At 51.9% G+C, this 18144-nt stretch overlaps 1 protein-coding gene across 1 annotated transcript in view; it reads left to right on the top strand.

The window, feature by feature from the left end:
• Nucleotides 1-17873: 17873 nt before the first annotated feature.
• Nucleotides 17874-18144, top strand: part of PTPRH (protein tyrosine phosphatase receptor type H) — a 28165-nt gene continuing 27894 nt past the window's right edge. The window contains exon 1 of the mRNA XM_075537819.1: nucleotides 17874-17924. Within this exon, the coding sequence (XP_075393934.1) occupies nucleotides 17874-17924 (51 nt within the window). The remainder of the gene's footprint in view (nucleotides 17925-18144) is intronic.

Genomic DNA, 18144 nt, shown 5'->3' on the forward strand with positions numbered 1-18144 from the left:
AAATCCCAGGGGCCAAGAGCAGGGCATCCCCAAAGAGCGCCCTGAGAGTCTCCACAGGGTTCCAGAGCCGCCAGGGTACACCGCCCTCCGACCTGCCCAAACATGACTGGAATCAAAGAGGCGTGGCCTTTCTGTGGCAGGTTCTTATCTCCTCCGGCTGGGGAGGCGTGGTTGAAGGCATCGGCCGACCTCATTGGCTGAGTTTAAGCGCACCTGGGTGATGTCATGTGGCTGGGCCAGGTCTACACACAGAGGCCTTGTGTCTGAGCATGCTCAGTTTGGATCTTTCCGTAGGTGTCTAATGAATGTACCGGATTTCTTTCCAACCCCTTTGTTGTGGCCCTTTGCAGCCACTGGGGAGACAAACCAACCCGCCCCTTAGTTCCTATTCTGGTGACCGTACAGGTTGAGCTGGGTTTGAGTTATTGGCCAAACACTCCTTCCCTCCAGTTGGACCTGCCTGACTCTCAGTCTGTCCATCAGTTCCCCTGGCCAGGACATAGTGTCCCATTCTCCTTGGAGCCATTGCTGGTTTGTTGGCAAATCTGTCCCCAGTGGCTGGACGAGAAATGAGGATGGGTGCGTCCCACGGTGCACTAAGACTCTCCCTTGGGTTAGTCGTCCTGTTACCTGGATTTGTCAGGTAACTGGAACAGAGCTGGTGGCTCACAGGAATAAGTGAGTAGGAGGAGGACAGACAGAAGGTGTCTCACGTATACGGCTTGGATCTTTGCTTCTGTCTTAGTTCTCGACTGCAGAACTGCCACAAGGGGGTGGTTTTCACAAACACATTTATTCTCTCACAGTTTAGGACGTTCTGCGTCCAAATCCAGGGCACCAGTTCTAGAGGAAGATTGTATCTCGGTGTCAGCCCAAAGTCTTTGTCTCCTTTCAACGTCCATGGATCCAGTATCCCTTGGAAATCTGTCTCATGGCATCTGTCTCCCTTGGGTCTGGATGTTCTCAGCACAGTGGTCCTGGGTCCAAAGGGCACCCTCGGCTCGGCTCCAGGGTCTTCTGTCTTGGTGGCAGGAGGTGCCTCTGATGTCTGCTCCCTCGTTTACTCTCTTTTATATCTCAAAAGAGATTGACCGATGGCACAGTCCAACACTTTAAGTTGCTCCCCGCCTCCTACCCACAGCAGCCTCTGATCCTGCCCCATCCCCCTCAAGGGATTGCAGCGGAGGCATGTGTTCACATGCTCATTAGCAGTTGTGCATGAAACTATGATCTGCCGGTAAACCTTCACCGAACTCACAATAAAAAAGTTTTTTAAAAAAAGAAAAAAGTCCATCTTTCTGTGTGGTCATTTTAATGAGAATCAAGGGGAGAAGAATGTTTGGGAGAAGTTGGACTTCAAGCCCGACTCCCCTCCCTGCTCTCATGGATCTTCCCCACCTCGTCTGTGTTCCCTTTGGCCCCAGCGGGGTCTGTGGGTGTCATGTTCGGAGGGTCGGGGAAGGCCTGAGGAAGTGAGACTCACACAGAGAAGACAAATAAGACCGAAAGGCTCCCAGGTCCCAGAGAAAGAAGTCACCCTTCTATGGCACTAGCAAAGGAGTCCTAAGGGTAACAGTGGTGGAAGGCTGGGCTGCTGTCCCAAAAATCAGCAGTTCAAGTCCACCGACTGGTCCACAGGAGAAATATGAGGCTGTCTGCTTTTATAAGGATTTGAACCCTCAGAAACCCTATGGGGGGAACTTCTAGTGTGTTCTAGAGGGTTATCATAGCTGGAATGGACTTGCAGGCAAATGGATTTGGTTCAGGGCAGGGCATTAGCAATAGGAGAAGCTTCTATCATGGAATCACATGGGACATGACTGTGAGGGACAAGGAGTTGTTGAGAGATTGGGTTAGAAGATTGCAATGAGTTTTTATCACGGGGAAACCACATGGGACATGGCCAGGAGGGCCAGGTAGAGCCCACTGCCGCTGAGAGACCAGGGGACAGGATGGGCACAGCCACGTCAGGATTAAGAGGCAGGACAGCTGTTGCCATTGGGTGCTCTCAAGTGGAATCCAGTGGACAATGAGCCCATTGACAGCGTACTGGTGCCACATAAGCCTCTCCTAGTCTGGGTTCTGGAGGAGCCCTGGTGGCATAGTGGTTACCCATTGGGCTGCGATCTGCATGGTCGGCAGTTCAAAACCACCAGCAGCTCTAGGGAGAGAAGTAGGGCTTTCTACTCCCGTCAACAGTTGCCGTGTCAGAAATGCACACGGGGTCACTATGAGTCAGCAGTGAGTCAGTGGAATGAGTTTAGACTGTATTCTTTCTTTTCTTTTTTCACAGCTATGGGCTGTATTAGGGTGGTTAGGTTATATTTCAGCATCAGCAGTATTCGGGATACCGTCCTTCTCAGCACCAATGAGAGTAGCAATACCAGGAGGGTTGGGGAAAGGTGGGGAGAGGAAGGGGAAACCAATCAATAGTGATCTACACAGAACCTCCTCCCAGGGGAATGGACAAAAGAAAAATGAGTGAAGGGAGACAGCGGTCGGTGTCAGACATGAAAAATCTATACATAAATCATCAGGGCCTAATAAGGGAGGGGGAGGGAAATGAGCTGATACTAAGGGCTCAAGTAGAAAGAAAATGCTTAGAAAATGATGATGGCAACATATGTGCAAATGTGTTTGACACAATGGATGGATGGATGGATTGTGATAAAAGCTGTATGAGCCTCCAATAAAATGATTTTTTTAAAGGGTACAGCTCTTGCGGTCAAAGTACCTCTGGCATGTCTCTCTCGCTCGGATCTTGGTCCTCTCAGCCATGCGGCCCCTCAGCCTCTCTCTGCTTGAGGAATGTTACAAAGCTCCTTCAGGGCGGACAAATGTCCAAAGGACACCCCACTTCGCCAGCCTCTTCCTGCAAGGCACTCAGGTCGACACATCCATGAGGTGGGAAGCCAACCGCTCTGCCTTCGGGTCTTGGTGCTGCTGGCCACTGCTCTTGGCGCTTCTTTCTTGGTGGCCGTGAGATGTCTCTAGGCTGTAGTCTTTCCAGGAGCGGATCGCCAGGGGCCATGACTGGACAGGTCGGGGACTCTGAAGAGGACGGCAGCACATAATGAGCATTTCCATTGCTTGGTGCCCTCAGGTGAGTTCTACCTCATAGCGACCCGATGGATGCCCAACACTTCCTTCCCATACGGTCCTCACGATTGTTACATCTGAACTCCTCGTTGCTGCCGCCAGGTCAATCCATCTCATTGAGGGTCTTCCTTTCTTATGCTTTAATTATTATTGTTATTATTATTATTATTATTGAGGAAGACTCTGGCTAGACAGAAGAATCTGCGTGTACTAGGATTCCGTTGGCAGGAGATGTCCAGAATGGCCCAAACTGAGGGACACAAAGGAGATGAATGGCTGCCACCAGCCCTGGTGGTCCCCGGATTAGGTTGGATGACTGACCCTGAGGTCAGACGCTTTAACCCACCCACCGCTCCATGGAAGAAAGATGAGGTTTTCTCCCACGAAGATGTCGTTTTGGAAACCCGCCAGGGCATTTCTTTGAGGCAGAATTGACTCGGTGGCAGTGAGTTGGCTTTGGGTTTGGGATCGGCGAGAAGGGGATGATGGGAATAAGAGCCTAATGGTCAGCATGTATTGGGTTTCTATTCGGGATAATGGACATGTTTCCCAATGGACCGTGGTGGTGTTCTCCCTACTGTGAATATTCCAGACGGTGCTGTTCAAATGGGTTCATTGTACGGTGTGCGAAATAGGTCTCAATAGAATCGTAATGCAGGGCGTGGGGCTCGGGAAGCCAGGAGATGAGAGTTGGAGAGTAAACAGCTGGCACTCACCCCTCCAATGACCCACCCACACTGCTTGGAAAGGTCCTTACTGCAGCCAGCAGTGAAATGTGGGGGGGGGGGGTGAAATTCCAAGGATGGGGAGCAGGACCAGCTGCTTATTAACCCACCCAAACCTTCCCACCCATCAGTGGCCATGGTGGGAGCGGCAGCCGGTGTCTTGCTGGTCATCGTCCTGGTGGTGAGCCTGCTGAGTTTCTTCCTGTGGAAGAGCCAGGCTGATGGCGGTCCCTATGGGCTTTGGAGGGGGAAGGGCGGAGGCGTTGGTGGCATACACCGTGGTGTGCGACGCGAGCAGTGGGAAGGACACGGATCCTTGATGACCCTTTATTACCCGCAAGTCTTACAGCTCTGGCTCCCTTTGCGCTGGGGGAGGTTTTCCTCAGGTGAGTGGGGCATTTGGCGGGATGCTGCTGGAAGCCCTTCCTTTGGGGGTTTGTGAATGGTCTGCTGACCTGTGACCTTAGGTAGACACGCCCTCTCATGCACCACAAAGCACACCCCATATCCCAACTCGCACACGCCACCCCCAGGACTCCTTCCCCAGACCCCAACGGTAGGAATGATCTTGTTCACTCCTCCGCACTCCACTCCCCATCACTGGACCACTTCTATCATGATTCCAGAAGCGCTATCGTTATCGGTGCTGGGTGTGAATTTCCTGGGTGAGGGAATGGAGAGACTTTGGGTGCTGGCTGCCCGTACCCTCGGAAAGGTGTAGCTAGGTTCACCCTGAAGCCTCCCCTTTGCACCTACAGAACCGACACCAGTTGGGTTACTTACTACAGGCTCACGCCGACTACTGGGACAAGGAGGCTCTGCTGGGGGTCATTGTGGGGAGAAGGAAGGTCAACCTTTCCCCCCAGCCCAGTGCAATCCACCCCTCTGCTCCAGTTCGTCCAAAGGCATCCTCGCTGAGCGCTTTCCTGACCACCTGAGAAAGATTAAGAGCAGCAACTGTGGTTTTGCCAAGGACTTCCAGGTGTGCCGGGCGGGTGGGAGGATGCCCCTGGGGGGGGGGGCTGAACTGGACACTGGGTTAGGCCAGTTGTATAGAGAAACGAGCCCAGTGACACCCAACTCTGCCTAAGAAAGAGACTTAGACCAAGAAGTCGTGAAATCAAGAAGGCATCCCAACCCAGTCCCACATGAGTCTGTCAGTCCGACACTAGTCCATCAGTCCCGCTTCAGATGCACGCAGCCCCATGCCACTGGTGCAGGATGGTGAAGCGGCAAACAGGAAGACCACAGGCTGGTGGGTGTATGTGGTGTAGACAGGAGGTCAGCAGCAACATGGCAAAGAGTCCGCAGGTCTTAGAGTCAGGTGGCTCACAAGGGTCTACCCCTCCAGGCTGGCAGAGTCCCCACAGGCAGGAGGGCAGAGGAGGAGAAGGAGGAAGAGGAAGAGGAGGAGGAGGAGGAGGAGAAGGAGGAGGAGAAGGAGGAGAGAGAGGGAGAGAGAGAGAGAGACCACTCCTGGAGTGCCTAAGTCTCCTCCCAAAGGCCACGCCCCGAGGCAGGTGTCATTAATGGACCACTTGATTGACAGATTTAAGCACCTTTAGCCCTGGGTGTCTGGCTCCCGTACAATCATCCAATTACCACAGACGCCATGAGCTAACCTTCTAGGGTGTTGGGTGTTCAACAAATGATCGTGATTGATCGTTTGGGAAGACATTCTGAGATCTGACCATTCTCCTGGCTTGGGTTTTCCCGGCTCCTTCTGGTCTCCTCCACGGAATCCCTCCTGGGTCGGCCATGGCAGGTGGTGTGTCGGCTGTGAGCTGGACACTCGCAGACCCCATAGAAACGCTGGAGACGTGCAGGAGAGGGAGCTCGGGGAGGAGAGGGGCCATGCTGACCCTGAGAAGTGACCCCCATGGTGCGGTGTTCCCTCTTGTGCTGTGTGGGCAGAAATGGCTGCTGGTGGGCGGGAGCTGCCCCGGACAGTGGCTGCAGCCCCGGAGAATGTGCCCCAGAACCGTGAGGAGAACCTGTTGCCATGTGAGTTGCAGGAGCACTGAGCGTGCAGCAGTCCCGTTCCCTCTGTCCCTCCGCAGACCCCCACTCCGCGCTCCTACCCAAGGGGAACCCAGGAGCCAGCCCGCCTCCCAGGCACCATCACTGGCTGGGGTCTCTCTGACCTACGTGACTGTTGGCCATGCCCGCCAACTTCTGTGACACGGCTCCCCGACATTCTAAGATGCTGTGTCTGCTCCTCATTCTCTCTCTGTGACTCCTGCACACACATGGGTCTCTGTTGTTCTTGGTCTCCAGTCCTGGCTCTCTGCCTCTCTGCTCCTCCGGTGGGATTTCTTGGTGGGTCTGGGTCCCACATGACAGAGCCACCATCCAGGTTTCCATGTCTGTCTGTCTCTGTCCATTCCTGGGTATCTCTCACGGTATCTCTGTGCCTGCCTCTTTCCAGCAGCACGTCGCACGCTGGGTCTTGTTGTTTCTGTTTCATTTGGAATCTCTCTGGCAGCCTCCCTTGGCCTCTTAACCTCTCCCTGTCTGTCTGTCTGCTTCCCCAAATTGCCCCCCTCTGTCTTCCCTGTCCCGTGGGGTCATCGTGGGTCGGAATGGACTGGGTGGCAGCGTTGGTTTGGTTTCTTGGTCTTCTCTCGGGGTCGATCTCTCGCCCCATCTTTCTCCCTCTGCTTTGTTCCAGGTCTCACCCTGACTCTCAGCTTCCCTGACACTCTGAAATTCCCGTGTCTCTCCATCACTCCGGTATCTCCCAACCTCTCCCTTTCTCCACCTCCGTCAGTCTCAGCGCTTCAGAACTCTCTTCCTCTCTACTTCCGGGTCAAGTGTCCCCAACTGCCCTCAGGACTTTACGCTTGAGTTGTTTTCTCAAACTTTCTGTCCCCATCTCTAGTCACCCCCCCCACACCCCCAAATCTCTGCGTAGGACTATCTCTCTGCCCCAGTGCCTCTGATGTCGGCCCCTCTCCTCCTGGTGTCCCTGCAGCCCCTGCCTGGGGAGCTGGGATCCGACTACATCAATGGAAGCTGTGTGCCTCTGAGGACCGGGCTGGGAGTCGGGAGGTGGCTGGAGCTATGGAAACAGGACAGGCAGGAGCAGGGAGGGAGGAGGGCATAGGGTTGCTTAGCCAGAATCAGGAAGAAAGGAGGAGATGGCCTCCCCAGTCCCCTTGTCCTCCTCCCCCAAAGGGTCTCCGGGGCCCTCAGGAGTCAGTGGTGGGTGACTTCTGGCCCCTGGTGTGGGAGCAGCACAGCCACACCCTGGTCATGTTGACAAATTGTGTGGAGTCTGGCCAGGTGAGAACAAGACTGAGCCCCTAGTCCAGCCCTGCCCACCAGCAAACCCTGGCCAAGGGAGTGCCCCAGGGAGGTAGGAATCTAGGAACAAAAAGAGGTGGGGCCTGAACTTACCTGCATTTTGGGAAGTCTTTATGTAATTAATCATTTTATTGGGGCTCATACAACTCTCATCACATCCATATATCCATCCGCCGTCTCGAGCACATTTGTACATTTGCTGCCATCATTGTTTTCAAAGGATTTTCTTTCTACTTAAGCCCTTGGTATCAGCTCCTCATTTCCCCCATCCCTCCCTCATGAACCCTTGATAATTAACAAATTATTTTTTTTTCATGTCTTGCACTGTCCGATGTCTCCCCCCACCCCCTTCTCTGCTGTCCATCCCCCTGAAAGGGGGTTATAGGTAGGTCATTGTGATTGGTTCCCCTTTTCTGACCCCACCTTCCCCTTCTCCTCCTGGTATGGCTACTCTCAATATTTATCCCGAGGAGTTTATCTGTCCTGTATTCCCTGTGTTTCCAGCTTTTATCTGTACCCGTGTACATGCTCTGGTCTAGCCAGCTTTGTAAGGTAGAATTAGGGTCATGATAGTGGGGGATGGGGAGCATTAAAGATCCAGAGGAAAGCTGTATGTTTCATCAGTGCTATACTGCACCCTGACTGGCCCGTCTTCTCCCACAACCCTTCTGTAAGGGAATGTCCAATTGCTTACAGATTGGCTTTGGGACTTCACTCCACACTCCTCTTCTTCATTCATATCAATATGATTTTTTGCTCTGGGTCTTTGATGCCTGATACCTGATCCCATCAACACCTTATGAAAACATACAGGCTGGTGTGCTTCTTCCATGTGGGCTTTGTTGTTTCTCAGCTAGATGGCCACTTGTTTATCTTCAAGCCTTTAAGACCCCAGACACTAAATCTTTTGATAGTCAGACACCATCGGCTTTCTTTACTACATTTGCTTATGCATCTGCTTTGCTTTAAGCGATTGTGTGGGGAAGGTGAGCATCTCAGAGTGCTGGATTATTAGAACAAAGTGTTCTTGTGTTGAGGGAGTACTTGAGTAGAGACCCAATGTCCATCTGCTTTCTTAATACTAAACCTATAAATATATGAACCTAGATCTATTTCCCATCATAATATATAAATATATTTACATACATACATGCCTGTATTTAGATCTCTATAAATGCCCTTTGCCTCCTAGTTTTTTTTAAATTAATCATTTTATTGGGGGCTCTTCCAACTCTCAACAAAATGCACCCATCCATCCATTGTGTCAAACACATTTGTACATAGGTTACCATCATCATCTTCAAAACATTTTCTTTCTCCTTGTAGCCCTTGGGATCAGCTCATTTTCCCTCTCTCCCATCCTCCCTCTCTCATGAACCCTTTATAATTTATACCGTATATACTTGTGTATAAGCCAGGTTTCCCACCACATTTTAAATGCAGTTTTTGTGGTAAAATTAGGTGTCTTGGCTGATATTTGGGCCAGTTTATACATGAGTATATACAGCAAATTATTATTTTTTGCATGTCTTACACCAACCGCTGTCTCCCTTCACCCACTTTTCTGTTGTCCATCCTGCAACTGGGAAGCCTTTAGGGCCAGACTCTCATATGACTCCTCCCGAGCCAGTGTTTCTGATGTTTTAAGTTGATCTTTCCCGACCAGGAAGGTCTTCTCCCAGATCCAGGTACATTCTGTCCATCCGCAGATGTCAGAGGGGTCCTTGGAGAATCCACCCAGAATGCTCTCCGTTAGGTTCTTGCCTCCGTGACCTCAATGTGTCCAGCCGATGGATGACCAGGGCCCGTTCTCGGGTCAGGGAAGCTGCCTTTCCCTTCTTAGCACCGTCCACCTCGCAGTTCCCGGGGTACCTTGCTCCTCACGTCGGACCTCTGAGCTCTTACATCTTCATGACTTGACTCACCCCATCTCTCTCTCCCACCTTCCATAGAGACACAAGTCCCCCAGGCCTGCTGATTTGCCTGGCATGCACTGGCCCAAGAGCTGAAGGCTGAGGGCCGCGTGGGGCCTTTCAACATTGTGAGAAGGATGTGTAGGGGCCGTCCTGGAATGGTGCAGACGGAGGTGAGGGGAGCCCTTCACATTGTGGGGCATGGGAAGGCTCGGGTCACCCTGGGACTGTGGCCGCTCCAGGGAACCAGTACAATCTTTGCAAAGTGCACTGGAGGAACTGGGGGTGCCAGGTCAGGAATACAATGAAGACACTCCCAATGATAACCTAAAGGCCAGAAGTAACATCCAGCATGTATCGAGCCCCAGATAGGCGCTGGAAAGCAAGATGCGTTCCTCCCATGAGCTGGTTGATTTTGATCTCAGTATTTTCATTGGAAGGGTGGGTGGGTGGGGGGGGGTGGTCTACGGATATCCCTCCTTTCACATAGGAAGAATCTGAGACGCAAGAGGATCCGCAAGTTTCCCCGGTTCCCACAGCATGGAGGCGGCAGACATCCTCTCCTTCCTTAGGGAGTTTGGTTCTGTCCCTTGTGGTCTTGGTCATCGCACTGTCCTGTGCCTTGGAAGACTTTAGGGACATCCTGGGGACATGTCCATCCGCATTTCTTTGTAACTTGCTTACTCTGCTGTTTTTTATCTCAACAAGGATGAATGCTAGACCTGGTCTACCTGAATACCACCTCATCAACAGAACCCATTCTCCAATGGGTTATAACCACAGGGGTAGCAGTTTATATAGCAGGTTATGTCGAGTGGGTGGGTATGTTAGACAGGGTTCTCTAGAGATATAAAACCAGAACGCTAATATTTATATATATTTATATAGATAGGTATATATATAACATAAGAAATAAGCAGTTGATTAAATTATAAAGCAGTACAAATGGCTCAGTGCAACTCACTCTCATGAGACAGCTGTGAGACAATGGCAGTCCTTCAAGTCTTGAGGGCTGCCGGGTAGTCATCTGTAGAGCAATTCAGTCTATCCAGGCACAGGCAGCAAACAGAAAGGCAGGTCACCAACAGTCAGCCAGATGACAGGGTCCGACAGTCCCCAGCTCAAGAGATGTAAATTCCAATAGTGTGGCGAAGGAGGTCTTGAAGGAACCTCAAATTACAGCAACACAGTCCATGGGTTAGCTGTCCCACAGGTAGTGTAGCTTGCAAATTGAGGCAGAGAACAAGCAAGACAGCCGCACACTGGTCAAATGATCAAAGAGCAAGAGACAAGAAAGGCGAGGCTCACCGAGCCATTTATCTCTCCACCCTTCAATTAATCCCACATGTGTTTATCGGCCAGGTTGGCACAATAAACGTTCATTATCTCAGTGGGTAACACAATTCAATTCCTAACACCCAATAAGCACTGTGCATTGAAAAATCTAATGTGTAGGGGAGCGAGTGGATGATGATGGACGCGGGAGTAGAATCTAGCTCTGATGCTGACGAGAGGGTTGGCATCCTCTGCAAGTGGATGCCACTTTTTTAGCCCCATATTTTTGATCCCCATGTCAAGATCCAGGTCTGGCCCCCCTTTTTATATTTGTACACGTGTGTGGCTGAGAACACCCAGCATGCTTTGCACTGACCAGCTGCTATCCGGAGGCTCCCTTCTCCAGGTGTATAATGTTTCACCCCATTGATTTGTGAGAGAAGGGGCTGAACCCTAAAGTTGAACCCATTGTCTTTGAGTCGATCTGACTCGAGGTGCCCTGTGGACTCAAGTAGAACTTTCCCACAGGTTGTAAACTGTTAAAGGAGCCATGACCACCTCTTTCTCTCCTGTCCGCTGGTGGGGACAAACAGCAGATTCCTTGTTTAACAGCCACACGCTTTAGCCTCCAGTGCTCCTGGAGAGGGAGCTGGGGCACCCGAGTTCCCAAGCGACATTTTGGGGTGGACTCCGGTTATTTCCTGACCCTCCCTTCTGGCTCCCTGAAGATGTGGTGAGCAGGGGGGAAACTGAGTGGAAGGAGGGGATCAAGGAGAGAGCTTGGTGGGCTGGTAAGGGGGAAAGAGGAGCAGGCTGGAACTCCTGGATCAGCAGCTGGGCAGGTTCATGAGCTCAAGATCAGCGAGCAGGAATTCCAGGTGAGAAGCCTGTCACCTGGCAAATGGCTCACTTGGGAGGTTCTGAGACTGTGGACCTCAGGAAGTCTCAAGGGAAGTACTAGGCTCACCATGCACAGACTCTCGCCCCAGTGGTGGGATTGGCCTGAAAATCTGTCTTAGCAGCAGCCCCTCCCCTGCCCCCATGCAGCCTGTCTCTCTCGCTATGAAAGCGCAGTCCCTTGGAGCAGCAGGAGCATCTGCACCGGTGAGCGAAGGCTGCCGAAGCAGACGATTCCGATCGGAGTCCGTTATTCCAGCATCCAGGCATGGAGGTCTTGTACGTCTGGAGTCCACGAGACTCGGATCAGGGCTGTGAGGGGAAGTTGTCCCCTGCCTCTCCCCTGGCCCCTGCTGGCTCCAGGCACTTTGAGGCACATAAGCGAGGCTTCACGCGGCATCTTCTGTCTTACACGCCCCCCCCCCCCGTTTCTTTATAAAGACGCCATGCCCAGGTGACTAGCACACTCCCTATTCCAGTAGGACTTCATGTTAACGGATGCCATCACCAAGGACTCTAGTTCTAGAAAATAGCCACACTCGGGTACAGACGCTAAAACTTCCAGACATCTTTTGGGGGACACACATCAACTGCTAACCAAAGGGGTAGGGGGACTCTTTAAAAAGAACACATTTTGTCAGGAGACACATGTTGTTGGAGGTGCTGGGTGCCCTCAGGTCCCTTTGTCTTGATCGTGACCCCGAGTGACAGAGGGGAGCCCTGGTGGTGTAGGGGTGACACCTTGGTCTGCGAGCCATAACGTCCGCCATTTGAAACCACCAGCTGCTCCACGGTTCGTGTCTCCACGTGTAAACTGTCAGCAACCTCGGAAACTCAGGGGGACGGTTCTACCCCATCCCCCAGGGTTGCTCACTACGAGTCAGAATCGACCCAATAGCAGTGAGTTATGGTGTGTGTGTGTGTGTGTGTGTGATATGCCAGAGGAGACAGTAACACGGCAAACATCTACGGAAGGATGAGTTTGTGAGAAGCCTCTTGTGGTTGTCGATCTTCCAGATGGTGCCCAGTGACCCCGCTCCTGGTGGGGACACATTGTTCTTCTCTCCCCCATCGGGCAGGGCTGACGGATGAGATGACTGGATTATTCCAAGAAAGATGGCCTGTGAGGCCGGGTTGACTGGAGAAACAAATCCAGGGGCACTCACAGATGTGGAAGAGAGAGCTCTATATCAAGAAGTCATTATAGTGGAAGAAAGGGACAACCGATCACAAAGATCAACCTATAAATCTCCCACCCACAGGGGGACGAGCAATAGAAACATGGGCGAAGGGAGACAGTGGACCGTGTAAAGATATGAAAATAATAATTCATAATTTATTGAGGGGTCATGAGGGTTGGAGAGTTGGGGAGGGAGGGGAGAAAGAAGAACTGATACCAAGGGTTGAAGTACAATGAAAATGTTTTTTAAAATGATGATGGCAAAAATGAGGAGCTGATACCAAGGACTTAAGTGGACAGCAAATATTTTGAGAAGGATGAGGGCAACGAATATACAAATGCGCTTGACACTATTGATGGATGTATGGATTGTGATAAGAGCTGTATGATCCCCCAATAAAATGATTTTTAAAAAAGAAAATGATGATGGCAACATCTGTACAAATGTGCTTGATACAATTGGTGCATGGATTGTTATAAGAGCTGTAAGAGTCCTCAATAAAATGGTTTATATAAAAAATGTAATTATACATCAGGAAAGCATCCCAGCCCAGTCCATAAGTCCGACACTAGTCCATAGGTCCCTCTTTAGGTTCACACAACCTTCTTGTGCAATGACAGTGACTACAGGGAGAGTGCAGGCTGACTTACAGGTTCAAAGTCTCCTGGGTCCAAGGTGAGTGGCAACCTGGCGGGACTCAGGCAGCTTCCTGGTCAGTCACGAGAGTCCCAGCGGGCTGGGAGCCAGAGTGCTGAAAGGGCCACGCCCCTAAGGACGCAGGCAGCATCAGACTGTGACCTGAGGGACAGGTGTGACTCCACCCCTGGCCAGGTGTGTCCCGTGGGCATTAAATCATCTGAGTGACCACAGGTGGAGTTTGACTCCCAACACGGCGGCTTCCACCCCCCTCTCTAGGATGGATTGAGTTGCAGCCCTCAAGAGACCAGGGGGCCTCAACATTCCACGACCACTTCATTCCTTTCTGTCCACCACGGTTTGAATCCTAACCCCGGACCTGTGGATATAATCCCGTTAAGAGAACGAGGTGTTCTTGGCGACGTCAGTGAGGCCTGGAGAGCAGTGACTTGCTCCCGGTGACGCTTCTCCCCATGCTGTCTTTGAAACTCCCACCACGTGATGGGGGGGCGTTAGGTACCCCGGGGTCCACTCTGACTCATGGCGACCCAATGAAGAACAGAAGTACACACCACACGGTCCTGCAGCATCCTCACAATTGCCCCTACATCTGTGCCCACCATGGCAGTCATGTGTCAATGCATCTTGTGGAGGACAGCCTTCCTCTTTCTCGCTGCCCCATTGACCTGACAAGGCATGATGTCCTTCTGCAGGGACTGGCCCCTCCCAACAGCATGGCTCTCAGCGCATCGTGGGTGGGACCAGGCACAGAAGGGGTCTGGAAGTGAGGCGACCACCCTGGATGCTCTGTTGCGTTTGTTGGCACAGCTTCCTGATGTGGGTTGTACACATTCGGGGGACACAAAGGCCATTCATAGAAGAGGCCGAAAACCAAAAGGGACACACAGACTCAGCCTTCCTCCAGCTGAACAAACGCAAGGACAAACATCGCGCCTCAAGTTCCGTCGCTGACTATTTCTGTGGGCAGGAAACGGCACTACACAAGAAGCAATGGACGGCGATGGAAGGAGCACACGGGCATGGCACCCAACAGAGCGGGATGGTCGTCCACCTGTTCAGGAGCATGTGGGTGACCAGGAGCTGCTGAGACCGAGGGAAGCAGGCCGAGCGTCACGGAAGGCATTGGCATGAACCAATGGACACCAACTGAGATATGTCAACAGTGGCATGCGACGCTGGTAGTGCCCGTTTGTTTATGTGAAGAAAATTGGGAGACAGCTACCTGGTCAACTCACTGCAAGAGATACACATAGGTGCCCATTCCAAAGAAAGGCAACCCAACAAAAGTCATGAAGAAACAGCATTAACATCACACGCAGGTAACATGATGCTGAAGACATTCCACAATAGAGATCGCAGCAGGACATGGAGAAAACTCAGCCAGACATTCAGGCCGTGTCCCGAAGAGAACGTGCAATGAGCGATATGCTCTTGCGGATATCAGATGGATTTTGGCTGAAAGCAGAGAATACCAGCATGATGCTTATCAGTGTCTTATCGACTCGGCAGAGACTGTGTGGATCCTAATAAACCGTCAATAATATTGCAAAAGCGTGGAGATTGAATAACTCTTCACTGCCTGTTGGCCAAGAGGCAGCCACTGGACTCGAACAAGGGAACGCTGTGTTTGCAATCAGGAGAGGTGTGTCTCAAGGTGGTATCCTTTCCCCACACATATCCAACCTGGATGCTGAACACGTGACCTGAGGAGGTGGGCTCTCTGCAGAAGGACGCAGCACCCGCATTGCACGCGGGCGCGGCACGCAGACGGTGCACCTTGCGCGCACAGAGAAAGGGAAACACTGACAGATCCAAGAGCGTCGCCTTCAGATGGGACTTCACCTCCACGTGGAGGGAACAAGCCCTCACAGCTCCCCACTCACCAGCGTCAGGATAAATGCAGAAGCGGTGGCTGGGATGCAGGATTTCATGGCACCCGGATCCGCAGGCAGTGCCCCCGGAAACAGCAGTCAAGAAGTCAGTGGACTCGTCGCATGGAGCACGTTGGTTGCAATTGACCTTAAGGTGCTAAAAAAGCAAAACGGGCGCCTTGAGGACTAAGGTGACCCTGACCCCAGGTGTGGTCTTTTTCACGGCCTCACAAAAGGGACTTCAAAACGGAAAGGGAAGGAGGGAAAAAAGAGGATCTGATATTAAGGGCGCAATAGAAAGTAAACGTTTAGAAAATATTGATGGCAACATACGGTCAGATGGGCTTGATACTATTGATGGCTGGATTGTTATAAGAGCTGTAAGAGCCTCCAATAAAATGATCTTTTAATTAAAAAAGGCATGTGTGTGTATACACACACACACACACACACATGTAAAGGAAATGGAAAAATAGTACTCAACGTCAGTAGGATTTCCCCCAAACTTTTTGAAGCTCCCGTGTATGCTTGGACAACCAGGGAAAAGAGAGGTCTTCTCATGATGCTGTTGGGGGAAACTTGATTATCTCACGCATTGCCAGAAGGAGGAACCAGTCTGACTCAGAAGTATAGTCACAATGCTCCTTAAAACTGAGGGTGGACCAAAGCCCATCTGGAGGCAACTGAACATCCCTTACAGAAGGGTCGCGGGGAGGAGACGAGCCAGTCAGGATGCAGTGTAGCACCGATGAAAAATACAGCTTTCCTTTAGTTCCTAAATGCTTCCCCTCCCTCCCCCCACTTTCATGATCCCAATTCTACCTTACAAATCTGGCTAGACCAGAGGATGTACACTGGTACAGATAAGAACTGGAAACAGGGAATCCAGGACGGATGATCCCTTCAGGACCAGTGGTGAGAGTGGCAATACCGGGAGGGTGGAGGGAGGGTTGAGTGGAAAGGGGGAACCGATTACAAGGATCTACATAGAACCTCCTCCCTGGGGGACGGACAACAGAAAAGTGGGCAAAGGGAGACGTTGGACAGGGCAAGATATGACAAAATAATAATTTGTAAATTATCAAGGGTTCGTGAGGGAGGAGGAATGGTGAGGGAGGGGGAAAATTAGGAGCTGATACCAAGGGGCTCAAGTAGAAAACAAATGTTTTGAGAAAGATGAGGGCAATAAATGTACAAATGTGCTTGCCACAATGGATGTATGCTTGGATTGTGATAAGAATTGCATGAGCCCCCAATACAATGATTTTTTAAAACAGAAGTGAGGGTGGAAGGGCTTTGGCTCAAGTGCTTTGGCTGTGTCACCGGGAGGGATGGGTCTCTGGAGAAGGGTATCATGCTTGGTAAAGTGCAGGCTCAACATGAGCGGGGAAGCCCCTCTGTGCAGTGGTTTGGCACAGTGGCAGCAACAATGGGCTCACCCAGCAAGGATGGCACAGGACCAAGCAGTGTGTGAGTCTGAGTAGACTAGAGAAACAAATTTATAGACGCTCACACATGTATAAGAGAAAGCTTTCTATAATATTGAGAATATTTTGAAATATTGAGAAAACATCCCAGCCCAGTCCAGATCAAGTCCTAAGTCTGCTATTAGCCCATATGTCTGATACAAGTCTATAAATTCCCCTTCAGACTCACGCAGTACATGCAACGATGCCGAATGCAGGAAGATCACAGGCCAGTGGGCGGAAAGTCTTGTGGATCCAGTGGTGGTGGAAGCATCTCAGCGCTGGCAGGAGTCTCCACGTGGCTCCTCCAGCTCCAGGACTCTGGTTCCATCAGTGTAGCTCCATGTGGCTTGTCAGCAGGAAAATGAAGCAGAAAGCATTGAGCAGGCCTCCAGTGAGCTATTTATCGACGTAACACCTTCAAATGAGGTCATCAAGCTGCGACCTGATTGACAGGCTAGACTCCACCCCTTCACTCTTAATAGTCTCAAGTTGACACCGGATGATGTTACTCCCACACAGTGTTTCCACCTGTCCTACATGGCATGGCTGGGAGTGGAGAAGGATATGGTAGCATCGAGTGAACAGCACCCGGACAGCGTCTCAATCAGCCACCGAGACTCCCTGCCGCTGAGTCCATTCCGACCCAGAACGCCTGGTGGACAGGCTCGAACTGGCCCTGACAGTGTCCAAGACTATCACTCCTGATTAAGAGGAGAAAGCCTCATCTTTCTCCCAATGAGCGGCTCGGGATTCCATCTGCTGATTTTGAGGGTGAACAGCCCCCAGGGATCCCACTACCGCACCAGGTAACCCCGCCAGACTACTGTCACAAATAAAATCCTCACTCAAATAGGATTACCACCAACCAAGTGCCAGCTCTGGGGTGGAAAGGATGGTTGTTGGGTTGAATTCTAACTCACAGTGACCTTTACAGGCACGCCTGAAACCCACCCTCACGGCTGGGGATTCTGACTCATACTGACCCCGCGGGACACAGTAGACCTGCCCCCATAGGAGTCCCATACACTGCCCCCATAGACTTCAGGAAAACAAATGGGCCTTGTTTGATTCCCCTGCCACACAGGCCTTCTGGGGTCTGCACTGTGGACCAAACTCGCTGGAGGGGGCAGAGTCTACTCTCAGCAACGTTGACTTCAGCTGCTGGGGGCAGGAGCTTTCCGGGGTGAGGTGGTTTGAGGGCTGAGGGGTCTCGGTGGGCTTGAGCAGGAGACCCTGTGGGCCCCCAGAGCAGCAGTGGCCCCCATGTCGACATGAGAAGCGGAGGCAAGGGAGGATGATGGCAGACTGGGCTGGGCCGAAGTTGTCAGCCCTGAAGTCTCTACTTCCTCCTCCTCCCCTTTCCTGGCCTGGCCTCTGGCCCCACCAATGGGCTGAGCAAGGGGAACTTCAGGGGTTGAAAGTCCAGGCAGTGGAAGGTGCTGTGCTGCGGTCTCTAGGTCCGTGTGCAGTGTCTGGGGACATGTCTGTGGCCAGAGGGGGCCTCCAGGCCTGGGGGACCCTGGTGCTGCTGGTGAGTGCTCCCCTTACGGGGCAGGGACTCAGGGTCTGGGGCAGGTGGGGCGTGTGGAGGGGGTTGGTCTGTGGTTCTCTGTGAGAGGAAGGAGAGATGGATGATACCTGGGAGCAGGAAGAAGGGTCTAGGGCGGGAGAGCTTGTGGGAGAGACTTAGACCCACACTCGATCCATCATTTGACTGGAGAGCAAATGTGAGCTTCAGGCAAGATATTGGT

Source organism: Tenrec ecaudatus, chromosome 18 (assembly GCF_050624435.1).
Source record: "Tenrec ecaudatus isolate mTenEca1 chromosome 18, mTenEca1.hap1, whole genome shotgun sequence".
NCBI lineage: Eukaryota > Metazoa > Chordata > Mammalia > Afrosoricida > Tenrecidae > Tenrec > Tenrec ecaudatus.